Source organism: Notothenia coriiceps, unplaced genomic scaffold (assembly GCF_000735185.1).
Source record: "Notothenia coriiceps isolate Sejong01 unplaced genomic scaffold, NC01 NC01_scaffold00010968, whole genome shotgun sequence".
NCBI lineage: Eukaryota > Metazoa > Chordata > Actinopteri > Perciformes > Nototheniidae > Notothenia > Notothenia coriiceps.
In genome coordinates this window covers 273,016-296,354 of record NW_011343669.1, presented here as the reverse complement: position 1 = coordinate 296,354, position 23,339 = coordinate 273,016, and the positions used below count along the sequence as shown (strand labels likewise).

The following is a 23,339-nucleotide window of genomic DNA, read 5'->3' as shown; positions in this document are numbered from 1 at the left end:
TCTCTTGGCTTAGTCGTTCGCTTCAGACCCGCTGAGGAGATTTCCTGCCTTTGATCACACGCTTTTACTGTGAGCTTGATATGAGCTGGTAACACATTTGGGAGTCAGAGGCTTAGTGGGTGCATTTAATGCCCTTCCTGCAAGCTGAAACCCTCACTCTGCTTGCATGGGGGGAATTCTCCAGTCACTAATTTAGAAACTTTTAAAAAACCAGGTCAGTAAGCACCCTGCCCACCACAGTGGCAATAAATGACCTATTATATTCATTTGGAGACAACCTCCAACACAGAAGCCCTCACGGACCTCTGTTAAATGGTCGAGGATTACGTCGCTAAAATAACCTTCTGCACAAAACGTCCTCATTCCCCCTGAAAGAAATCATCCTAATTCAGAGGAAAGAAAGCCAAGTGCTCTTACAGTGCCTGTCTGAATGGTCTGTAATGACAATGACAATGTGATCATAACGGTTTACATTGACAATGAATCATTATTCTATGAAAAGAAATTAATGGAATTGAACCAGATGTGCCATATTTTTCATTCCGCGGGCGGTATTTGTCTGCTCAAGTCTAATAAGCATCAGCCGAGGAATACAGAAAAAACGTCATGAATCTTTCATTAAGCACAATGGGTTTTATTTTTGCATGTTTGTGGTGGCAGTCTGCAGAGGGAACGTGTAATTGGTATGTCAGCAAGAAGTGACAGTTTGGTGTCATTCCTGTTTTCTGCAGATCATCGTGTTCATGTGCTACGGCATCATGCTGAACAAGTGGGTTCTGCAGACCTACCAGCCCGACTTCATGAAGAGTCCTCTGGTCTACCACCCCGGACACCGAGCTCAAGTGTGGCGCTTCTTCAGCTACATGTTCATGCACGTTGGGTACGAGCCTCGCCTTATCTCATGTCAACAGCTGTGCTAGCAACCAATGAGAGGAGAGGCCGACATTTTTAAACACCAGCTAAAGACACATCTTTTTAGATTAGCTTTTTATTAGCAACCCCCCACTTTAAATGTTCTTTTAGTCTTTATTATTTACCTACTTTTATATTGTGTTATTTATTTTATAGGTCTTTAAGGATTTAATCTAACATGTTTCAATAGCAATACTTATTTTTACGTTGTTTTTTTTACATTTGAATCGTTTAACCTTTATTAGAATTATGGCATTTTTATTACTATTATTTTTTTTTTTTATTTCTGTCACTTTTATGTTTTATGGGGTATTATATTGTTGCATCGATTCAGTTGTCTTGTGTCTTATCTGTCAGAGAGAAATCATTATTTATTTTATTTGTATTATCATACCTTTTACCTCCTTGTGTCTATTAACCTGATCAAATGTTATATTTTGCTGCATGTACCTTTTAAAGTTCATAACAAATAATCTGAGGGGAATTTCTTGTTGTTTATTTTTAGCTTGTGATGTGTCATTTTGTAAAGCACTTTGAGCTGCATGTGTTTGAATGATGTATGAAAAGTGCTATATAAATAAATAATTAAATGCCTATTTCTTTGTTTTCCCCTCAGTTTGGAGCAGCTGGGGTTCAATGCTTTACTGCAGCTGATGATTGGCGTTCCTTTGGAGATGGTCCATGGTATATTACGGATAAGTCTTCTATACATGGCAGGAGTGCTGGCCGGTGAGTGTCTTTTTAAAATACGTGTATTATATTAACTGGTGGTTCCTAATGTCTGGTTCACACTGCACAGATAACACCTGATTTTAAACTCTCAATTTTGGGAGATCCCCGCAAAAAATCAGAGGAGAATTGGCACTTGAGCTCTTTGAATGAACTGCTTTAGATGCATTGCAGAAGCATCCCAGATATCTAACTGTTTAAATATCTCTGGAGGTAAAGATTGGTCCACTGCAACAATAGGAATAAATGTTGTTCTTCCACCCAAAGGACACATCTTATAAATATTAAAGATGTGTGGAAACTACAAGGAAGGTCCTCGAGGAAATAGAAATACCTTGTACATGGTGTTACATCATTTCCCCTGTCACTTCTTTCATGTAGTTTGGAGAACAGAAATACTCATCGGGGATTCCTCCTGGTGAAAGATCTTGTAGTGTGTGTGACCCGGTGTGTTTCCGGTCAGAGATGTAATGGGAAAACCACGACAACTTCAAGACTTTCGATTAAATGGCAGCACGTTGTCTAGTGTGAGAAGCACATAGATCTGACGTGGAGTGTGAACTCGGCATAAGGTGTGTGCTGCTTTACTGTGTGATGCCTTAAGACCAAAGCCTAGGGAACCAGACTTACACGTATTTAACCGTACATTTTTAACAATATTTCAACACAGAAACATGAACAGTAATACATAATGTAAACATCAACATTAAAGAAATGGTGTAGCTACGATTAGTGACACGACGGTTCCATTTCTTAACAACACGAAAGAAGTATGTTTACATTTTTTAACTTAATACTTATTTTGGTTCCTAACAAAACAGCCATCACTGATTTTAAATATGTATCAGAAATGTGCGGTGTCACCTTTGGCTAACATGTACTGTATATGTGTCGTGTGAGTGTACGTTTGGTAGAAGAAACACTGGTGTACACTGTGCAGTGAAGTAGCACAGAGTTTATATTTATAGCGAATGTTTTGACAGTTTGGGATGATCTGCAGTGCAATATGCTCTCACTTTCTAAAGCAATATCATAAAGAAAAGACGGTTTATTGTCTGTTCTCCTGCTGTGTGTGAGTGTTTTCAGTCCGCTGTACAGTAGACCTCTCCCGACCTTCCTTGTTTTTTGTTTTATTACTGTCTTTACAGTCCGCTGCTCAGAAAGATGCTACGTTTTTTGTTTTGTTGGTCATCATTTATCAACTTAAAGGTCTTATATTTGCTCTGGGAAAAAAAACACATTTACTTTTAGCACCGAATGCTACTCCAGTGAGGCTGACATTGTTAGTGTCTTGTCCTCAAACTGGGACCGTTCTGATAATAGACACGGCTCCGGCTAGTGGCCCAACACTTAAAAAAATGTCACCAAACTTAAATGCAGGGCAGCGACTCCAGGTGCCCAGAGGTCGGGCTGCAGCCAAGTCTTTGTTGACAGAAAACCTCATTAACTTTCATCCTCCTCCAAGCCTGTTAGAAGATTGGACATTTTCTAACTCCTACTGATTCTCGCTGCATTTTTCTGCTGTTAATGTCGATCTCAGTCAACAAGTCAACACTTGCATAAACCTCTTCCCCCTTTCATCTTCCCTGGGAACAATTAGCGTCTCGGATCTCGTAAATCTCTTGCTAACATCATTTCATTACTGTCGAGAGCAAAACCACTAATTCATATCGAGTTACATCCGTTCACATTCAGCAACCAGATTTTTCAGCTTGTATGCGACTGAACATTTTGTATTCCTGTTCTGTCTTTAAAGCTGCTCAAAGCTCTCCATTCTGTGTAGAAGTCACACTCACACTTTTAACACTCTGAATGATTGTAGCCTTGATTTATTTTAGCAATGATGACAGAGAGAAAGCAAACTTGAAAGGGGGCAGAAGTGGCGTGGAGTGAAGCTGGGTTTCTCTCTGGGGAATTAGCCTAAGTGCGGTTTGAGATGCTGGTTGGAGATTTGAGCTGCGAGGAGAGGATGACATTAGTACCCCCAGAGCCCCGAGTTGAACTGAATTCATTCGAGTTTCTATGCTGGAGTCACACTATCAAAAAATAAATGTGTGTTGTACTGAAGTGTGAATCTGGGATTACATTTGAATCTTTATTTCCTTTCAACACGATATAATAAATCTGCTCCTCTCTAAACAGTGAGGAATGGCTGAGCCGCCTCACGGTCACAAGATGACAAACGACTACAAGCAGCGTAATCATTTCACCTTCCGATTCTGGCTGATGGAGTGGAAACGGGAGCTGTACTGGCACACGCTGTTGTCATCTTTTGGGGAAGTAGTCCACTGGAAAGCAGGTCGCAAAGTGCACCTGTGTGTTTTGGGTTTTGGAGGAGGTTGATGGAGTTAATGGCTGTTCGGTGGGGAGTAAAGAGACTGCAGTGTTGCACTCAGGTTTTCAAAAGAAACTCAGTCGTAAGGAACACTGCTGGTGAGGATGGAATTGAGGCAGAGAGACATAATGAATTTGCAATGCTTAAAACTGGCCTTTTACTGTTAATTCATTCGTATTTTTAAAGTGGACCTATCATGCTATATTTGAATAATATAGTGTAGGACCATACCTATATAAGGCATATTTATACTTTTTATTTTTCAAAATACCAAACAGATCATGCATTTTAGCCATTCCTCATTTCGCTCAATTTAACACTGTCTTTTCATGGGCTGATTCTGTGAGAACAGCACCATCTACAGGCCTGGCATATGTACTACAGCGTCTCCAGCGCTTTCGAACGGCAATGTCCGTGGCTGTCTCCTCCTGATTGGTGGAGTTGGCCCAATAGCAGTAGCGCCACTTCTGTGACGTCAGAGAAGTGTTCAAATCTGGATCAGTCTGTATCAGATCCGTTGCAGCCCCTTTTTAAGAGATTTGGGTATGGAGGAAAATAGAGAGGGTTGTGTTTTCTGACACTTGGTGAGTTCCCTGGAACACCGGGGACACATATTCATGTATAAAAGACGTACAAAAGTGCATTTTAAGACTTCACTGAGTTATTTTACTGAATCAGGCTAAGGTGTAAACATTTAAAATGACATGTTTGTTTACATTTCCTGCTGTAGACTTAACAGGAGAGGGCATATTTGACCGTCACATTAGGGAAAGCTGTCACTCCTTCGTCTATTCTTTGCAAGTCTTCATTTTAAAGCTCTAAAAAAAAATCATGAATCGACATTGTCTTATAACTCCGAGTTTTTGCAAGATTAGACATGTTTCCATCAAACGCTGAGACCACCAAGTGAAAACAATAATGTATCTAATTTTATACTTTATAACCAAGCTACTATCCCCATGCTACGAAGATAGATAAATGTGTGTCTGTGCAGACTTTGGTTTAGTGTTTCGCTGCCTCACACGTTTCCCCTTAGTCTTTGCAAACTCACGATTGTTTGTGGATGTTAGAAATAGCTCAGTGCTTTAGATTACTCAGTACCCCCCCCCCCCTTCCTTTTTGTTCCCCGTGGCTGTCTCATGTTTATATTCATGCAGTCTTATTCTCGCTCATGACTTCAATCATGTGGGCTGTTGCTATCAGCTCTGGCGCGCATGTTGCTTGTTATTTTTTTAGGGCAGCGGTGCTTTCAGGTTATAGCTGCACTCGGTGGGTGCGTTTATGGGGCGACGTGCTGCGGGTATTGTTCCTTTGTGTGTGTGTGCTCAACAATGTTTCCTCACTGCAAGGCCTGCTTTCTTTTGGAAAATGTTTAAAACTCGGAAAGCATAACATCGTTCTAACAGATTTTTATATATCAAATGTGTGAACTTGCATCTCTGCAGTCCTCATTCTGATTATAATGGATACTGAAACGTCATATAAAGGATGAATTAGTCTCACAAAGTACAAGGTTTTAATCTGTGTGGGTCGGATTGTGTTATAGAAGCATTTGTAAGCTGAAATAAAGTTTTCCTTTCTGTCCTTGGATGTGTGCTGACAAAAGGAACACTTCTGTAATTATTTTCCCGACGCCGCCGTTTAGAAATCACCTCCTTGTTCTTTTCTCACTTTGCTCCGCCGCACTCACAGCAGATGAAAAGCCTCCACATAAAGCTGAAGGAAAAGGCACATTTGTCAAAATAGAGGAATGTAAAGTGTTGAGTTATGTTCAACATTTCAGTCCAGATCGAGTTTAAAGAAAAAAGCGGCATCTTCTATTGTCTTTTCTTTCTCCTTTCTCTTCTGGGTCGTGTCCCTCGGGGCCAGCAGCTCTTTCAGCTTCTTCAGGTGCTTCAGGACATCAACAGGTGCCACCGCATCATGTTTTCTCCTCGTAGCCCCGTGTGAGCCCCAGGCTGTCTACCTCCTCTAACACTAGCTTACATCTGAACATCCACATCCTCCAGCAGCCTCTCACAACAGCAGGCTTGAGTCTGCTGTCTCTTCTCGTCCCTCTCAGCTAAGATATCAGTGTGTTGTGAGTTTTAGTGTTGATATACGATACCGTGATTTTTCTCTCCTGCTTTCTGTTCTGTCACATTGAACATTGCATCGACTTACTTTGAATCATCTGTTTTTTGATATATCAACAACAGATTCTAGTGGATAAAAGAATGTTTTGCTGCCTTACTGAAACAAGAGTCTACGGTATTGTGTGTGTGTGTGTGTGTGTGTGTGTGTCAAAAGTCAGCTTTATTGTCAAGAATTCTACATGTTGTACATCCAGAAATCTCGAAAAATCGTTTCTCGAGGTCCTACAGTGTGACATATATACATCAAACATCAAACAACAACAAAAAAACAAAAAGGGCCAGATAACCGGGGTATACAGTTTAAAATGTTAATAATTAATTGTGTGTGTGTGTGTGTGTGTGTGTGTGTGTGTGTGTGTGTGTGTGTGTGTGTGTGTGTGTGTGTGTGTGTGTGTGTGTGTGTTTAAGACTCAAACTTTAGAGAAAGCTTAAGTTTTAGTATGTGTCATGCATATTGGTCAATGCTCAAAACACATGGTACGTTAAGGGGCGGGACATCTCTAAGCGTTTGATCAATCACAACAGAGCCCGCCAGCTAACCAATCAGAGCAGACTGGGCTCTGGTTTCAGACAGAGGGTGAAAAGAGGTGCTGCAGCACAGGCAGTATGAGAAAAATAAGGAGCATTTTGAACATTAGAGCATGGAGGCATGACACAGTAGACTCTCTAGAGGAACAAGATACAAATATGAGCATGAAAATAAGCAGAATAGGGCCCCTTTAATTGTCTTTGTTTTGGTTTGTTAAACATATTTTAGTTTTTTTCATTAGGGAGAGAAACATAAGCATGGCATATTCACTGAGCGGAACAATGCCACAAATGATAGCATTTAATTTGCATAGTGCAAAAGCACAATAAAAATGCAATAACATACAAATGCGAGTATACATGGCAGATAGCAAGTTCAGAATTAAGGATGGCAATAAAAATGCCATAAGATAATACATTTTTTCAAGGAGAGAGGCTTTATTAGCCCTGGCTACATGCCGGATTATTCAATATAATTGTGTGTGTGTGTTAGTTCTGGGCAGCTTCCAGGTGTGATGTGAGTAACTGTGAGGGGAAGCAGGGCGATCCTATAAACCAAAAGGCTCTCAAGAGTCTTCCTTTGACAGCGGTGGGAAGTCATTAGCTGTGCTTGAATACCATTTAAGATACTTTTTCAGTTGTATCCCGCTATACACACACATAACATACAGTACTATAGTAACTATTTAAATTGACATAGAATACAATTAAGTAAAAAAAACTATATATATCTAGTTACTTATTCACCAATACCCTATGCATAACACATTTTGTAGTGTAGATTAAAACTCTGAACAACATACCAACAAACATTATTATTCTGTTTTGTGTTATTATCTCAATAGGGGAGATAACAACTAAAGTTTTTTTTATTATATTTCTAATAATGGATTCCTGGAGCTGAGCATTATCAGAGTTTTCTGTACGTAAAGGATATGTCAATTATGAGCAATAATACTCTAGCTGCATCCTTGTTACTCCTATACTCCTTTAACAGATTTTGGAATACCTTTTCTTCCACTGTTCCTGGATGAATAAATATATGTTATGTTAAAGTTAAATATATGCACATGCAAATATATGAGTATCTGACCTGTAGACCCGCTGTGTTACTGATCCTGCGGCGGACCTGCTCCTCGACCTTTAGAGAGACTCAGGTTTGAATTATGCAGGAGGGTATCTTCTCCTGGTAACTAAATATACTGTTTATTGTTACTGCCCAGCGAGCTTCAGAGAACACTGCTCACGCTGCTCATTGTGTCCTCAGTCAAGAGGAGGAAGAGACCTGATGTCCTTTGCGGCCCGTTGGGAAATTGAAATGGAAATGTGATAAATTGCTTCATGTCAGTCTAACCTCATTGTTGCAAGCTAGCTGATGTTGTCATTACTTTAAAGTGCCGTGCCGAGTTACATGTACTATTTAATCGTCCAGCAGTTGATTAATGTTGTTCTGATATCAGGGAGGAAGGCGGGCGGTGTCAGCTCTCTCCGCCACGGCCGTGAGCCCTGCTGCATTGTGGGTCCTCATTTATCTGGATGATTGTTTCTGTATCCTCTCAAGCTAATAAAAAGCTATTTCAGTCCCTAACTGACTGAGAGCCTTCAGGCTTATCTTTGCCTGTGTAACCCTACCATTCCCATGTTCCTATAACTGATAGATGCTTTTCAAAAGTGCCCTGCACATATTTAAGCGGAGTAAATATCATTATATCTGCTGCCAGTGGATACACGGTCTTGGTGCGTGGCCAAGAAGGAATTTGTCCATCATCCATTTCTGCTGATGTTTGGTTTTTGGTCGAGACACAAAAGCTGCAAGTGGGTTTATTCTATGGAAATCCCCGAAGCCTAGAAATATTTGGGATTGAATCGACAAGATGAAATCAATGTATTCAATTTAGTTGAAGGAATTAAAATAGAGATTTATTTTTGCTTTCAGTTTTCAAAATCTGGTATTTATTCAATGTTATTTGTTGGTCCTTTTTCTGCTGTTCAATTGTCTGTGTGATAAAAAAGAACTATATTATAGGAATTATGGTTAAAAAAAGTTTTCCTAAATAAACTGATTGAAAAAACACGGTGAGTTCTCGACTCAAAGTCAACCGTGTATAACTTTCAGAGCTTTCAACTTCAATTCAAGGCCTTTCTCTTAAATAAAATACGGTGTTGAAGGATTGTAAATTAACGTTATCTTAAGGTGTTGTGTAAAAGACCGTTTTAAAGAGTTAAAAAAAACCTGCCTATACTGTATGACACAAAGGGTTACCTATGTGATTGGACACACTGCAAACACGTTTTTATAAAGGTTGAATCACAACGGTCCTAATTAAAGTTTTGGAATGGATTTATTTTCGAAAAATTTGAGTTTTCTCGGAGCAGAGTTGAGTGGGATAAACAGAATTTGATAAAAGAGGAAGCATCAGAGAACAGAGGATGGATGGATGAGTTCCTCTCCTGAGGGGCGGGACTCTGTCTCAGACTCTGGCTCTGACTCACTCACAGCACTGGTGCAGAGCTCCTTCACGAAACACTGATTTGATTGAAGTGAACCTGAGCAGGTTTGTGAAAAGCAGGAGTTGTTTAGGGACTGGAAGAGCTCTGGAGTCGTCCTTGTGTTGCCTCTGCCATCTGAATACCAATCATCTATCGCTCTTATTCCGAAGGCCTGTTGGAGGATTGTGTGGCTGTGACCGTGCAACATCAACAATGTCAGCTCACAAGGTCTCAGTCTGTCTTCTTGGCCAACCAGCTACAGAATGCAAAATATATCCATATTTACAAAGTGCTTTACAAAAATGAAAAGCATTAGGAAATAGTGCAGTGGAATCACATTATAAAAAATTATTGAAAAACAGTCATTAAAAGCGAAGAGAATAAAATCAAAAGTCAACTTTATTGTCAATCTTCCAGTTTGTGTGTACAGACCATAGACTGTAAATGGACGTAGTGTCCGTGACGTCACCCATATGATTCTGCGGACTTGCCGAGTAGCCCTTAGTAGGCGGAGTCGGCCACTAACGGCTTGACAGCGACGTCAGGGTCTAATCCCGCCTGCTCCAAATAAGGGCAAAGAGGCGGAGGCGGGACCTGCTGCCTCCAAACTGGAAGTAAACAGAGCTAGCTCAGGCTAAGAAGCTAACATGAAATACATGCATACCAAGTTACTGCTAACAGTGTAGTTCCCATATATAAACGTTACATTCATAATCAAATGAGACAATCTGCAAGAGAATTAGCTATATTTTGTTATTCTTAATGCTTGTCATTCACACGTTAAGAAAATAAGTACCGATACATAGCAGAACAATTCTGGCGATGTTCAGCTTAATAAGCCTTGTTCAACATAATTTATTTAGCTAATACTACAGCAGGCGAACCAAGTCTGCGTTTCGCTGCATTCCTTGATCCCCAGTTATAACGACGGACTCCATCGCCCGGACCTAACGGAGCTGCAGTGGGCTAGCTCCGGGACGCCGGCTGGAGCTAGCCCCCTGCGGCTCCGTTAGCTCCGGCGGCCAACACTGGGATAATTGGGTCCCCTATTATATAATTTGCTCCCGTTTAGCATTATGGGCGTCATAGCCATAGACTATAAAAGTCTTACCCAAGGCTGAATCATAAACTAAAATGTATATGTATGTATAAAGGGTTACGCCCTTAGCTGGCTAATAAGTAATAAGCTAAGCTACCAAGCACACAAACACCTGTGAACGGGGTTAACATGTATAATATTATAATTTTAGACTTCTTGGAAGTTCTGTTNCCCCCCCATGCTGCCCTACAGTCAACTCTTCCTAGGTGACACCGATCTCACTTCCTCCGCCACCTCCACCCTGCAGTCTCACTGATAACAACACCGGGGGAATGTTCTCCACTGTAACGCAGCCTACTTTAATTGAAAGGTTGCCTATTTATGTGCCCACTTAGTTTATGGACCTCTATTTGCATCTGCTATGTGAATCCAATCTACGACGGCAATATTTGTTTCAGAGGCTATTTCTCTGCTCCGTTGAAATTACCTTGGTGTTTAGTTCCAAGGTTCTGCGATGGAGAAGCACATCACGCTGGCTTCATAACCTTGAACGCAGGAAGTGATTTCATGCCCTTCTTCATCGGGATGTAGGCCTAGAATTCGAGTAATTTCATCCAAGGTCAGCCATTGTGCTTGTTAGATGAAAAACAGTCTTGAGTGATTACTGCGTTTGGTCGTGACAAGAATACGGCTCTTTGTATAACGGCTCCTCTTACCCAACTCAAGGAGCATTAGACCTATTCGGATCTACATTCACTCATTTCTAAATTGCTTCTGTTTTGCTTCTTTAGTTAAATACATGTTCATATGCAGACACACACACTCACCAGGATGAGATATGATTATGCTTCCCCTCAGCAGTGCGGAGGATGTGACTTGTGTGGAGTATTGATTTTTCCCGATGCCCCCTGGACTCTGGGGCAGCATAAATATTATCATATTTTCTCCCATGTGGCACATTTGGACAAGGAAGAAAACTGTTGTTATAAAACGCATCAATCTCTCAGGAAAGCAAGGGCAAGGTTTGTTTACAGTGGCCATGTTGGCACGCTGTGAAATTGATAAATAGTATCTGTTCCTCCAGGCTAAAGCTTGGCATGGATGATTGTTTTTGTGGTTTCTTTTGTATATGTAGACGACAGGAGAGGTTCTGTTTGGTTTTGTGTTTTCACTTTGAATCTGTGTCTCACTTGACTGCAGTGCATGAGCGCATGTGTGAAGTGTTTTGTCACCTTGAGAGTTTGGATGCCCTTTACATCTTGACTCTGCACATGAATTGTATTTATTCACAAGTTTAAAAAAACACAATCATAAGACATAATGGAGACATGTGACATTGGACACCCCAATAAGCTATAGGGAGATTGGGAATAGAGACACCAAACATAAAGTATTTACATGATATATCATTAATACATATAGAATTGATGCTGTCCAGGTGTTATACAACCCTAACAACTAAACTACTCTACATAATGGGCTAAAATATGTATTCCATCAGTCTAAACGTTTTTTAAATATAGATAACATAATAAACAGAGACACATTATGTGGCGGCTCAATCCCCAGTTACGTTTGAGTCGCCGAGAGGCTAAACTTGGCTATAAACTGTGACGCGTTTTCGAAGAGAAAGTCCATACTGAAGCAAGATAGTTTTAGGATATTTAATAACTTCATAACATAGTAACTATGGACAAAACGGTCAACAGAAAAAATGACAGCACAAGCTCACCCTCTGTCATCCGCACTCGACATCAAGCCAAATATAACCAAACCACACCCATGCGACAATTACCGGAAGTGCTCAACAAACAAATAAAAGTGACGTAAACAAATAATAATACAAATAATGAACTTTGGCTAAGTAGCGTTATGGCTCCTGCGCATTATATAGTGATACATATAGATGAAGTTCAGGAAAACTACATCTGTGTAGAAGTCCATAGCCATTCAGCGTATTTAATCTCTGACAAATGTTGCTATGAGTGTTTCGACAAAGATAAACACCTTTTTATAGTGTTATCAATCTCATTCAAAATGTGAGGACCTCAGAAGACCACACTGAAGCGGGAACATTTAAGTTTGTGCTTTTTTACCCTTTATAAAGAAGGATAATACAACATCTGAAAGGGTTTCTTCCCTCCCCCCCACGAGGAGATGGATGAGGATGTTAGATTGGACGAGGACTGATTGCGAGTCATGCTGCTCCACTTTAAGGAAAGCATCAGCGATGGAGATGATATTCCTCTTATCTCCTTCTGTCTGATGACACAGTCGAGTCCATTTCATTCCCAGGTGGAAAATATCTTTAATAGAGCCCCCTCGATCTGACAGCACTATTATGGTAGAAATGAGGCTTTGAAATGGATGCCACTAACGACACTCTATAAACGTAGACAAAAGACCATGTGACAGATCGGGTCTGCCTCCAGTAGAGTCGCCCTGACATTTCATTATTTTTACTTGCCTTCATAAGGGCTGCTCAAATACCAAAGTCAAAGAAAGTTGCCTAACTCCAAAAAGAACCCCCCCTTCTTGATGAACAAAGTGCTAAACCAATCATGTAAGTAGTCACAGAATAAAAGCTCAAATATTCTGATAATCAATGTCATTTATCCAAAACCAAATCATTTAATTTATTTCTATTTTCTCAATTGTGAAGATTTCATTTGTCTTCTTTTTATTTGTATATGGTTGAGTTTTGCAGTTGTATTGGCTTTGGTGTATTTTTAACTACAAAATGTTCCCCTTAGATATTATCTTTTTAATAATTTAACAAATGTAAAAAAAAGATGTCTTTTTTTTAATGAATTGTTTCAAAAATGCCACCCATATAAAAAATTGCCTCACAATATTAAGTATTGATCAGGCTATAATGGACCTATTTTTACTATTTTCACCAAATGATACATTGAAGGACATCATTATAATGGTTATGTAAATTGTGCAGATGTGAAACATAGAAGGTATAGGGTCAAACATGTTGGTTGCAGTTCAAAAACCCAACATGTTTTTATTTTTTTAAGACAGGTCAAACACTCCAGTCTCAGGTGGCACTAGATGACACCATCACGATGTGTGAAACTGTGTCTCTCTCAACCTCAAAATCCAAACGTTATTGTTCTACTCAGGTCTGACAGTCAGCAGGCCTAAAAAAAAACATCTGAACAAAATTACCACAACCACAGTGTGAGCTAATTCATCTGTTACTTAAAGTGTTTTTTGCCTGAGGGATATAATAATTAAAGTGAACGAAAAGCCTTATTATAAGAACTTTATATATATTCCTGTACATCATGGTTGCACTCTTGGTTGCTCCTGTATCACCCTTTCCTCTTGAGGGTTTGCTTTTCATCAGTGTCCCCTGCCTCTTATTTGTGCTGGGCAAATAAATCTGATCAGGCGGTTCCCCAGTTTATTAGCCGACAGAGAGCCTGTGACTGCAGGAGTGCTGACTGCAGCACATCTCTGTGCAGGGCCACGAGATTTAATGCATACTGGATGGATCTGTCCGAGGCCAGTGTGTACAAATACTGCAAAGGAACCTGAAAGGCAGCAACCGCACAGCATCAACGGATGAAACTGTCCTGTGAGCCGAGCTTCTATTACATTATTCCTCAAATCAATCTTCCTTTTTTATTAGGAAATAATGGCCTCAACTTTACTTAGTCTCATAATAATACACGACTAAATAAATATGGGTTGTCTTCTCACTGCTTATATCAATAGACTGATTAAATTACTAAGAGCACAGCAGTGGGTTGCCAAATGTTCTTTCATCCAGTACTGACAAAATGAATTGAATAAATAAACACATTGCCCTCATATTGTCCTCTCCTGAGTTATTTATTGGCTCAGCACTTAAAAGATGCACATCGATGAATACTAATGTTTGTCAGACATCCTTCTTGTAGACATCTTGTCAAATTAAGTGTTGGATGATATGCAGTTTTTCCTCTGATGATATCTTCTGTCCAACTCCTAAATAAAACCTCTGAAGATTAGACGTGATTTCACTGGAAAGGGTGACTCGTAGAAATGAATGAGAGATATCACCTGACTCTCATCGTAGTTTACTCTGATAAACCTACTGTATGTACCTATACCTGTACAGCAGTTTGCAATTCACTGATGAACATATGATTGAGTAGCTGAAGAGCCAGATATTCCCTTCTGGACTGGTTAAACCAAACCGAACTGAGAAGAGAGTCAATATTAGGTTTAGCTGCCTGAAGCACATCTCCACATGAATGCTAAAGTTTAACTTCTGAAATGTTTGCCATGTAAACTTAGAAGCTGAGTATTTGTTAAAGTTCAGAGCTTGTTATGCATGCAAAAAAGTATTAATGCAGATTCAACTTCACTTTTTTGCTTCGTTTTACCCACTTTGACACCAAGTAGATACAGTTACTATTCAAAAACAATTAAGGAATAAAACAAACATGCACCGGTGAAACCTATATACACCAACAAATGCTTCATGTTTCATAGAAAGCTTTGGCTAAAATTACCTTTTATACTTTCACCCTTAAATCCACCTTATGTTGCCTAATTTTAGCCTAAACATCTACATCTAAGTGTAAATATAAATTCACTTCCAGGCCGATTGGTAACAGCAATGTCATATCGCTTTTTCCCGCCCACATCCACTGTCTGTCTCTACGCTGATAAATAAAGGTGAAAACGACACGTAACATTTTGTTTTTCCACTAAATGTGATCATTACAATCAGCAACATGTGTCCTTCTCCTCTTTGAAGACTGTAAGTGGCCTTAGTATTTGCAGTTTATAGCTACCATCATACCAAAGCTTCAGCAGCACCCAGTGAAAAGGTTTTTAAGTCTTTACAGCTATATTTTTTCAAGGATTAGAGGATTTCTTTTTACTGTGTGCGGTGCCTCCACTGGCTTCAGAGAGAGGCAGCCTCGGGCAGCCTGGCCTCGGATCAGCTTACCGTCCCTTGTCTGCACCTTATCCCTGCGAGACTGGAAACACAAAGTTGACCCATAGCTTAAGGGCGGCCTGCAGTGATGGTGGAGCAGGTTTGATTTGACAGAGCGCTGCAGCGGGGATTAAACTGCGGTAGATAGCCCTGCGTGTGCGGTTGACTTAATCTACACAAAAGCACATCATTTCTTACCGTCTACGTTGCATGTCAGAATGTTGCAAGCTCACACAAAGATTTGAGGATGTTGATGATGACTTCAGGACGGCAACAATAAATACTCTGTGCATGAGAGAGCGCGAGCGTGTCAGCGCGGCGTTAAAAATAATCGCACACCTCACGTCTCTGCTCCTGCTGAGTGCACAGAATCCTAAATCTTAAATCCCCTTCAGCGCGAGAGCCCACATGACAGCGCTGTTTAATATTCACGCTGTATGTGAGAGCGTCTCAGGTTGTCTCCTCTTCTTCACCCACAGATGGTGGTGTCACATGCCTGGCCAAGTGTCTCCTATGAAGAGTCGGTCCTGGCTGGTGTTAACTATTATCATAGAAGCTGACTCACTACTCTTAAGACGCTCTAATTAACACTTTTATACTTTGTGTAATATGGAGGGTTTTGATAGCGATGAACCCATAGGTGTTACCCCCGCTTCTGCTCTTCCCTTCTCATACAAGGCGTTCTAACTTATTGCTTTTCACTTCTTATTCTTGTTTTTTTTCAAATGTGCTGAAACTATACCATTATCATTAGGCCTACCTCCCCCGCCATCGTTTTCAGCCCCAGCAGGCAGCAAAACAGCTCTATAAATTCACTCCAAGGAGCAACCAAACAAATATACCCAAAGTTAGTGTTCTGCTGGTGAACTTAGTGGCATATTAAGCCGTTTAAGAGCCTGATTATTCTCAGGAGTCAGTGAAAAGAAAACAAGAGAGGACATTGGACTTATATTCGTCAGGAGGCAGCTCAAAAATGTTACTTTAATTCTGCTCCTGTCTCAAAACAGGCGGTAGCTTGCAATAATGTTAACCACATCAGATGATTGAAGTGCTTCTATGTCAGTGGTATGTAAGAAATACCAAATGTATCTCCATACCAGTTAGAAACTAGGAGATGAGAAAAAAACACAACATGTTGATATCTTCTACTAAGTTTATCTAAATGTGTTATATTTGTGCAGTTAATTAATTCAGGATTTTGGATCACTTAATTGTCTTGAATTTGTAAGAGCAGCAAAAGACTACATTTTACCAACACTGCAGAATTACCATAACTTTCCTCAAACAACGTCTCTCATATCATCCTATCAATATTTCACCAGATCCACAGCTCTGAAGTAAGAAAAAAACCCACTCAAATTCAATTTTTTTCTCTACTTTGAAGAGATCAGAGACCACATACTGTACGCTGCGCTGTGTAATTGCAATTTAGTGGAACTTCTAAAAATGGAGCACTGTGAATCTTGTCAAATCTCAAAGCTGAAGCAACAACCTTCATTTTCTCCTCAAATCCACGTAAAATGTGAGATGAATGGATCAGAACAGTGCTCTGATTACCATCTGTCTCTCCATGATCATCTCCGCCACCACGCGCTGACGAGGCGTTTCTTTAGACGATGTTTACTCTGTGCGGTCACACACACACACACACACACACACACACACACACACACACACACACACACACACACACACACACACACACACACACTCACGCAGAGCATTGAATGTTACAACATGCATAATAGATTGGAGATCACAACTCCAGCAAACCCCAACTGTGATTAAAAAGAGGCTGTTTTGTTTTATCAGCCTCTCCGCTTCCCTTATCAGCTCATTTGCATAATTAGCAGCGGCTGACGCTGTCCTTGTGAGAGACTGTGATTTGTCCTGAAACTCTGTCCTACTTCAGAGCGTCGCTGCATCCTGGTGCATGCAGCTGTACTGTAGGTGCACTGTGCTGCATTCAGGAGCCTCTCTTTATAGCCTACTCTAAAACTTAGAAATATCTGCTGGTTACTGTACATTTCATTTTGACAGTTTTTCGTTGCTTTTCATTTAAACACCACTCTACAGGAGCAATGAGATAGAAAATTGTTGTTTTTCTTAACTTTGAGATCACAAAACACAGCAAAGTGCAGAGAGCTTGAATGTGAGTCCATCAAAATCCAATCACGTCACACAACCCATCTCTAGTACAGCCTGCTTCCATCAATTACATTTTTGGATATAGTGTGGCAGTGATGATGTACGTGTTCTTAATATTTATAAGTTACATTACATTACGTGTCACTTGTTAGACGTTTTTATCCAAAGCGACTTACATACTCAATACTGTGGGCAATCCCCACAGGACACAATGAAGTGTCTCAGGGACACAACGACATGCTGACTGCAGTGGGGTTTGAACCTGTGCTCCCCTGATCCGAGCACAAATCCACAACCCACTGCACCACACGCCTAAAGGTCTACTGCAGTTTGACTTAAATACATATTTAACATCTTACTGTATATTCAACTTCTTTCCACATGTATGGATTACAATTAAACCTCTTCCAACTATTTAAACACATTTACCATAAAAAGAATGTGTGTGGGTGATTCCTTGAAACTGAAAGTGCAACAATGTGAACTGACACTGATAATGTAATGTTCATACCTGATTAAATAAAGTAAAGTATGCATCTCTAAAAAAAAGTATAGAGCTTTCAAATGGCCTGTACTGGAATGAATGACCCATCTCGACATGCAAACAGGAAACGCTTTTAAAGCAAAAACAAATCAGGAAAATAATATATTCTCATTTCCATATGTAGTTTCCATGGCCTCATTAGCTATTTATGGAAGCTAGAGGCCAGTATTATAGACTATTATGTATTTAGCTACAGCCTGAGGGATGTTGTTTGTCTGAATTCAATACTGCATACTAATTATGTGCAGTACTTTCCCTATTCTCATTGTCATATCATACTGATATAGCATTTAGTATGTCAAATCCATTACTTTTATACTAACTAACAGGAAATGACACACAATATAGCATCAATTAATTGACTTCTGTAAATGAAATGCTTATGTTGATGAATCAGATTAATACTTAGAGACCCTTCTCACAGCTACAGGTGTTTTCATGTGTTTCCTGATTAGCCCTCTTCTCAGGACTGTGTGGGCGTGTACAAGCTGCTTGATTGACAGCTGCTTCTTCTACAGTTCACATCCTTATCACTGTTATTAGCCACCATAGTTTGGGGACATCCCATAAATGAATATACACCAAGCTGTAATCTGACGGGTGTAATTAGAGAGAAATTGAAAACACCTGTTTAGGGACTGTAAGTGCTCAAACCAAAAACACCAGATAACTGCTTGAAAATCGTTTATGTTCATTACATAACAAAATCAATTCATTTAACAAGGATGTTATATTTTAAGTGTGCAATCACTTTACAGTATAGCAGGTCGTAATGTTCAGAACTTTGTCCCTGATTCGACCAGCACTGTACTTTTCATATTATATATTTTTAAGCGGCACATTTGGCTTCGGTCCATCTCCACATATCCCAGATTCCTTTTTTGCTCATGAATATATAAGACGAAGCATCTTTTAAGCACCTAAAAATGGGAATTGTCTCTCGAGCGAGGTTTGTCCGTGTCTTCATGGCCTCACTTTGATCAGAGTTCATTTTAAATTAGACTCTTTTTTTTATTGCAGCGTCCTGAAGGAAAATCTAATTAGGAATTTCAGTTGTGTACCATTTCATATAATTAGTCTGCTTAACTGATTACATGGAGGAAAGGACTCAGACATGCTGTGCACATCATTGAACATGTGTGTGTGTCATGTATTCTAGATGTAAATTCAAAGGGCATGTGAAGGTCAGATGATGTGGCGCAGTCCCCGGGAAGAGAGGGAGATTGTTACTCGGTGATTTTTAGAAAAATGCTCCGAGGAAGGTGACTTGTGCCGCTGCGTGTTGAGTAATCTGAATCTGCCTTTGTTTTCACCCTCTGCTAAAAATGCTGTCCTACGCTCTCTCTCTGTCTTCCTCACAACACACACACACACACACACACACACACACACACACACACACACACACACACACACACACACACACACACACACACACACACACACACTGTTCTCCCTGCATTGCCTGCATCTACTCTCCTAATTAATGTCTCTCTCTGTGTGTTTCCCTGCAGGCTCGCTCACAGTGTCCATCACCGACATGCGAGCTCCGGTGGTGGGGGGGTCCGGAGGGGTCTACGCTCTGTGCTCGGCACATCTGGCCAACGTCGTCATGGTAACTGCAGTCATCATCGCCTCCATTGTTATGTCTAAAAGCTTCTTTTTTTTCAATGGAGACGAAATGTCAGAGCCCTCTGAATGGTGTGAGACTGACACCACACTTTTACGTCTTAAGTGCTCTGTTAAAAAAAAAAAAAAAATAGGTAATATACAATGTGACAACCACAACAACAACAAAATATGAGTTTGACATTTTATTTGACATATCTTTACTTCTTAACTTTATCTAATAGTGTTTTATTTTTTGTCGCTATCTTTTTCTATAACATTATAAATGTCCCCTCTATTGGACACTGCTAAAAAACGGAAACTTACATACCCGTATCTTAACATACACACACAGCAAATAACAGACATCTAAATTGGCTACAAAATATGTATTGGAGGTTTTCCCTGCTACAGAAGATTGTTTGTATTGCCCAGCAGCTTTTGGAAAAGCATAAATATTCCATGTGACCTCTTTGAACCTTGTTGATAAGTAGCTCACCCACCCCCCTCAACCACAACATGTGTATTACTCTCATACTGTATGTATCAATGAATCTGAATTAACTGGCATTTCAGACACTTGTATAAATTATTAACCCCTGTTTTTATTTATGTCTACTGGAAAAAAAACAAGCAGTGGATTCCCTTGTTGCTTGTTTTTTTTTTACAGTATTTATTTATATGTGTATTTCTGTCACATGGTCTTGCATGTGAAATGCCTTCCACATTCTCTCCAGCTCTCGAGGCGGTGTTACATCTGACGAATGACTTTAACTAATGTTCACTGTTGGCAGCCGAGACGGCAGCAGGGATAGAAATCAAAGAGCATCGACGGGCCAAAGCGGAGGAACTGTGACTGCGCGCTCGTAGCAGCTAACAGACACCGTGTTGGGTTTGTTGCGCTTGATGCCTGTTTGTAGTCACGGAAATCCTTTAAGGCACGTCTTAGTTCTGCTCTGATGAGGGGGTTTTTTTTTTCTAGTTTTTAGTTTTTGAAGAAAACCTCGTCAAGTCTCGACCCAGTAAATTCCCAGCCATCTGCCATCAAGCATCCGCTCTGAAGTTTGTAGCGCCGCCTCGGACGTGACTCCCCAGAAGTCATGCGGCTCTCGCCAAAGTGTCAGAATCTGTCTTGGAACTCTGTAGAGCACACACTCAGCTTTTGGCACTGCGCATACATCTGAAAGTCTTTCATTTTTTTGAAGGAAAACTAGAACTTACTCGTAGTTTTTTTATATATTTGTTTCCTCTGAACTGCCAGCACTTTTTCTTTGACTCAATAAATGATTGCCTCACACACGTACGACTGATCACCCCAGCAGTTTTCCATTTCAATGTCAGCAGTGTGATAACAAGATGTGTAACAGACAGAAAAGATTGGCTTTTGTTTGGTTTAAGATGAGCCATTTCTACACATCTGGGAGTGGAGGCACAATAGAGCAAAGTGTCTCCCATCAGAGAGCAGCACACACAGCTCTGCACTTCTGTGTTGACCTCTCCTCCACGATATCAATCATTTATTTGTGGAAATATTATGTCATTGCAAATCCCTGCCACTCCTGGCTTGTTTTAAATGTATGGTCACGGCAGGTTTTATTTATATTCTCTTCGGTCTTTAATCTTGCATGCATTCCCCATTTCTGTTTGTGTGCTGTGAGAGAAGAGGAGAAACACTGGCCCGGGGTAATACATCCACAACTTAAAGGGGAAGTTCCCCCAAAATCTAAATATATATTTTGCTGACCTTGTTGTGAGCAATTTTCATGTAGGAACTATTTTCTCTTTACCAAACTAAAGCGAGCGAGCACTTTTTGAGGCACACTTCCCTCTGCGGGGTGATAAAGTTTGCGGGTGTAGTTTGGCAGAACGAAAGATGTTCATAAATGCCCTGTGGATTATCTAGAGTAACTGGGTCATGATTTCTGAAATGGACATTGCCGTTGAGTTTCACAAATGAGCACCACAAGATGAATGCCAGTTCCATTATATTCAAGGGAAGGTAGAAACTCTCCAACATTCGGGCAGTGCTCCCCACATTTCTTTATAAATAACACTGCAGGTTAGGGAAAAACGTTTTGAATTCTGGGTCCCTTTAAGTTAAGAAAAATGTGATTGGTACAGTTTTCCACCGTTTAGGAGTTGATGTGTTATTCTAACTCAGGATGCAATTGGTTTATTTCCCCCCAAAGAATCTCAACGGCTATTTATTGGCCTATATTCCCCCTGTGTTAAATAATCTAAGCTCTAATTAATGGAGCGCCACTGGGCTGGAACAAGTAAGTGGAGAGCAGTCAGGTGTGTAATCGCGTGTGTGTGTTGTGTAAGTGTTTCCTCCTCTCTCGTGTGGATATAGATTGTTTTTCTTTCATGTCCAGAGGATAGAAAGTGAGGCGTTCCTTCTCAGGCTGATAATATACTCACGTATATATATATAAATAAATGTTGTTTGTGTCGTGATTGTTTACGCTGACGAGACACTTTTGTGTTGCAGAACTGGGCCGGGATGCGTTGTCCGTACAAGCTGCTCCGCATGATCCTGGCTCTAGTTTGCAGTAAGTTATCGAGATCTACACTCCAATCCCTCCTGTTCTCCTTTTCTGTTCCCATTGTTGCTATTTATGTTAATATAATAGCTCAATCATTGAATAGGGAGTGTGCATAACTTTTTATTTTCAGCATATTAAATGTTCACAGCTCATTAAGGACTATTTATTATCTGAGTGGGGGGAAAACAGCGATCAAAGCTGAGCAACAAACATGTAGTCAAGTTATACTGGTTAATTGTTCATAGGGGCCCCATGCTTGGACATGTTGCTTTGTTTTCGAGCCGTTTGAGTCATACCACTTGTCCTTTTTTCTCCACACGAGGGCCGATACGCTGCCACTTTCATTAGTGAGCAATATGTTCCCTCCATCTGTGCCGAGCCTGCCGCCCCCGAACTGAGGAGCCGAGAGTCTCTGCAGCAATGTTGGATTCCTCCTCAGTGTTTTACAAACAGGCAATACAGCATTTTAAATAAACCGTGACACATGGCTCGTGTGAGAGACTGAATTAACATTAGTTCCAGTTTTATAATCAGTGTTGAGTAAATATTCAGTGCAAGAGATTCTCGGAGAGCAGCACCACAATTAAAACACTATAATTTTTTATTTTTTTCATAAACCCTGTGATATATGCTGTACGTGGTTATACATTTTAGCTATTTTCTAGTAAGATGCTGAAAAATGAACTGTTATGAGGCGGGAAAGTACTGAAAAGGCCAAATAAACAAGAACAAGAATATATATATTGTATTGTACAATTATTTTATGACGGAGATTTTTCATTTGTCAGTTGTACTCATTAAGGCAAATGGATTTTATTATATTTGCATAGGGCCAGGCTAGCTGTTTCCCCCTGTTTCCAGTCTTTATGCTAAGCTAAGCTAACAACCTAATGGCTGTAACTTAATGTGTACTGTACATAGATGATAATGGTCTCAATCCTCTTTTCTAACTCTTCACCATGAAGCCCAATTTCTCAAAAATCTAAACACAATTATTTCACTTCTTGATAGAAGAACATGGCTGTAGTCTGTTCTCATGTTTTCAAAGATACAACCGTAAACAAATACTGAGGCTATTCTGTCTCTCCTCTTCCCTCCACAGTGAGTTCGGAGGTGGGTCGTGCCGTCTGGCTCCGCTTCTCCCCCCCGCTGCCCTCCTCGGGGCCCCAGCCCAGCTTCATGGCCCACCTGTCGGGGGCCGTGGTGGGCATCAGCATGGGGCTGCTGATCCTGCGCAGCTACGAGGAGAGCCTGCAGAAACAGTGCTCCTGGTGGGTCATCATCTTCTCCTTCATCACCTTCCTCCTCTTCGCCATTTTCTGGAACATCTTTGCCTACGAGCTGCTGGGGGTGCAGATCCCGCCTCCTCCCTGATGAAGGCCC

The 23,339-nt window shown here is 40.5% G+C and overlaps 1 protein-coding gene across 4 annotated transcripts in view; it reads left to right on the top strand.

Moving 5' to 3' along the window:
• rhbdl1 (rhomboid, veinlet-like 1 (Drosophila)) overlaps nucleotides 1-23,339 on the top strand; it is a 47,239-nt gene that overhangs the window by 17,385 nt on the left and 6,515 nt on the right. For all 4 annotated transcript variants that reach the window (XM_010772165.1, XM_010772162.1, XM_010772164.1 and 1 more), the window contains exons 4-8: nucleotides 732-880; nucleotides 1,529-1,641; nucleotides 19,317-19,417; nucleotides 21,902-21,962; nucleotides 23,059-23,339. The exon at nucleotides 23,059-23,339 is cut by the window's right edge and continues 6,515 nt beyond it. In XM_010772165.1, the coding sequence (XP_010770467.1) occupies nucleotides 732-880; nucleotides 1,529-1,641; nucleotides 19,317-19,417; nucleotides 21,902-21,962; nucleotides 23,059-23,330 (696 nt within the window). In that variant the 3' untranslated portion in view covers nucleotides 23,331-23,339. The remainder of the gene's footprint in view (nucleotides 1-731; nucleotides 881-1,528; nucleotides 1,642-19,316; nucleotides 19,418-21,901; nucleotides 21,963-23,058) is intronic.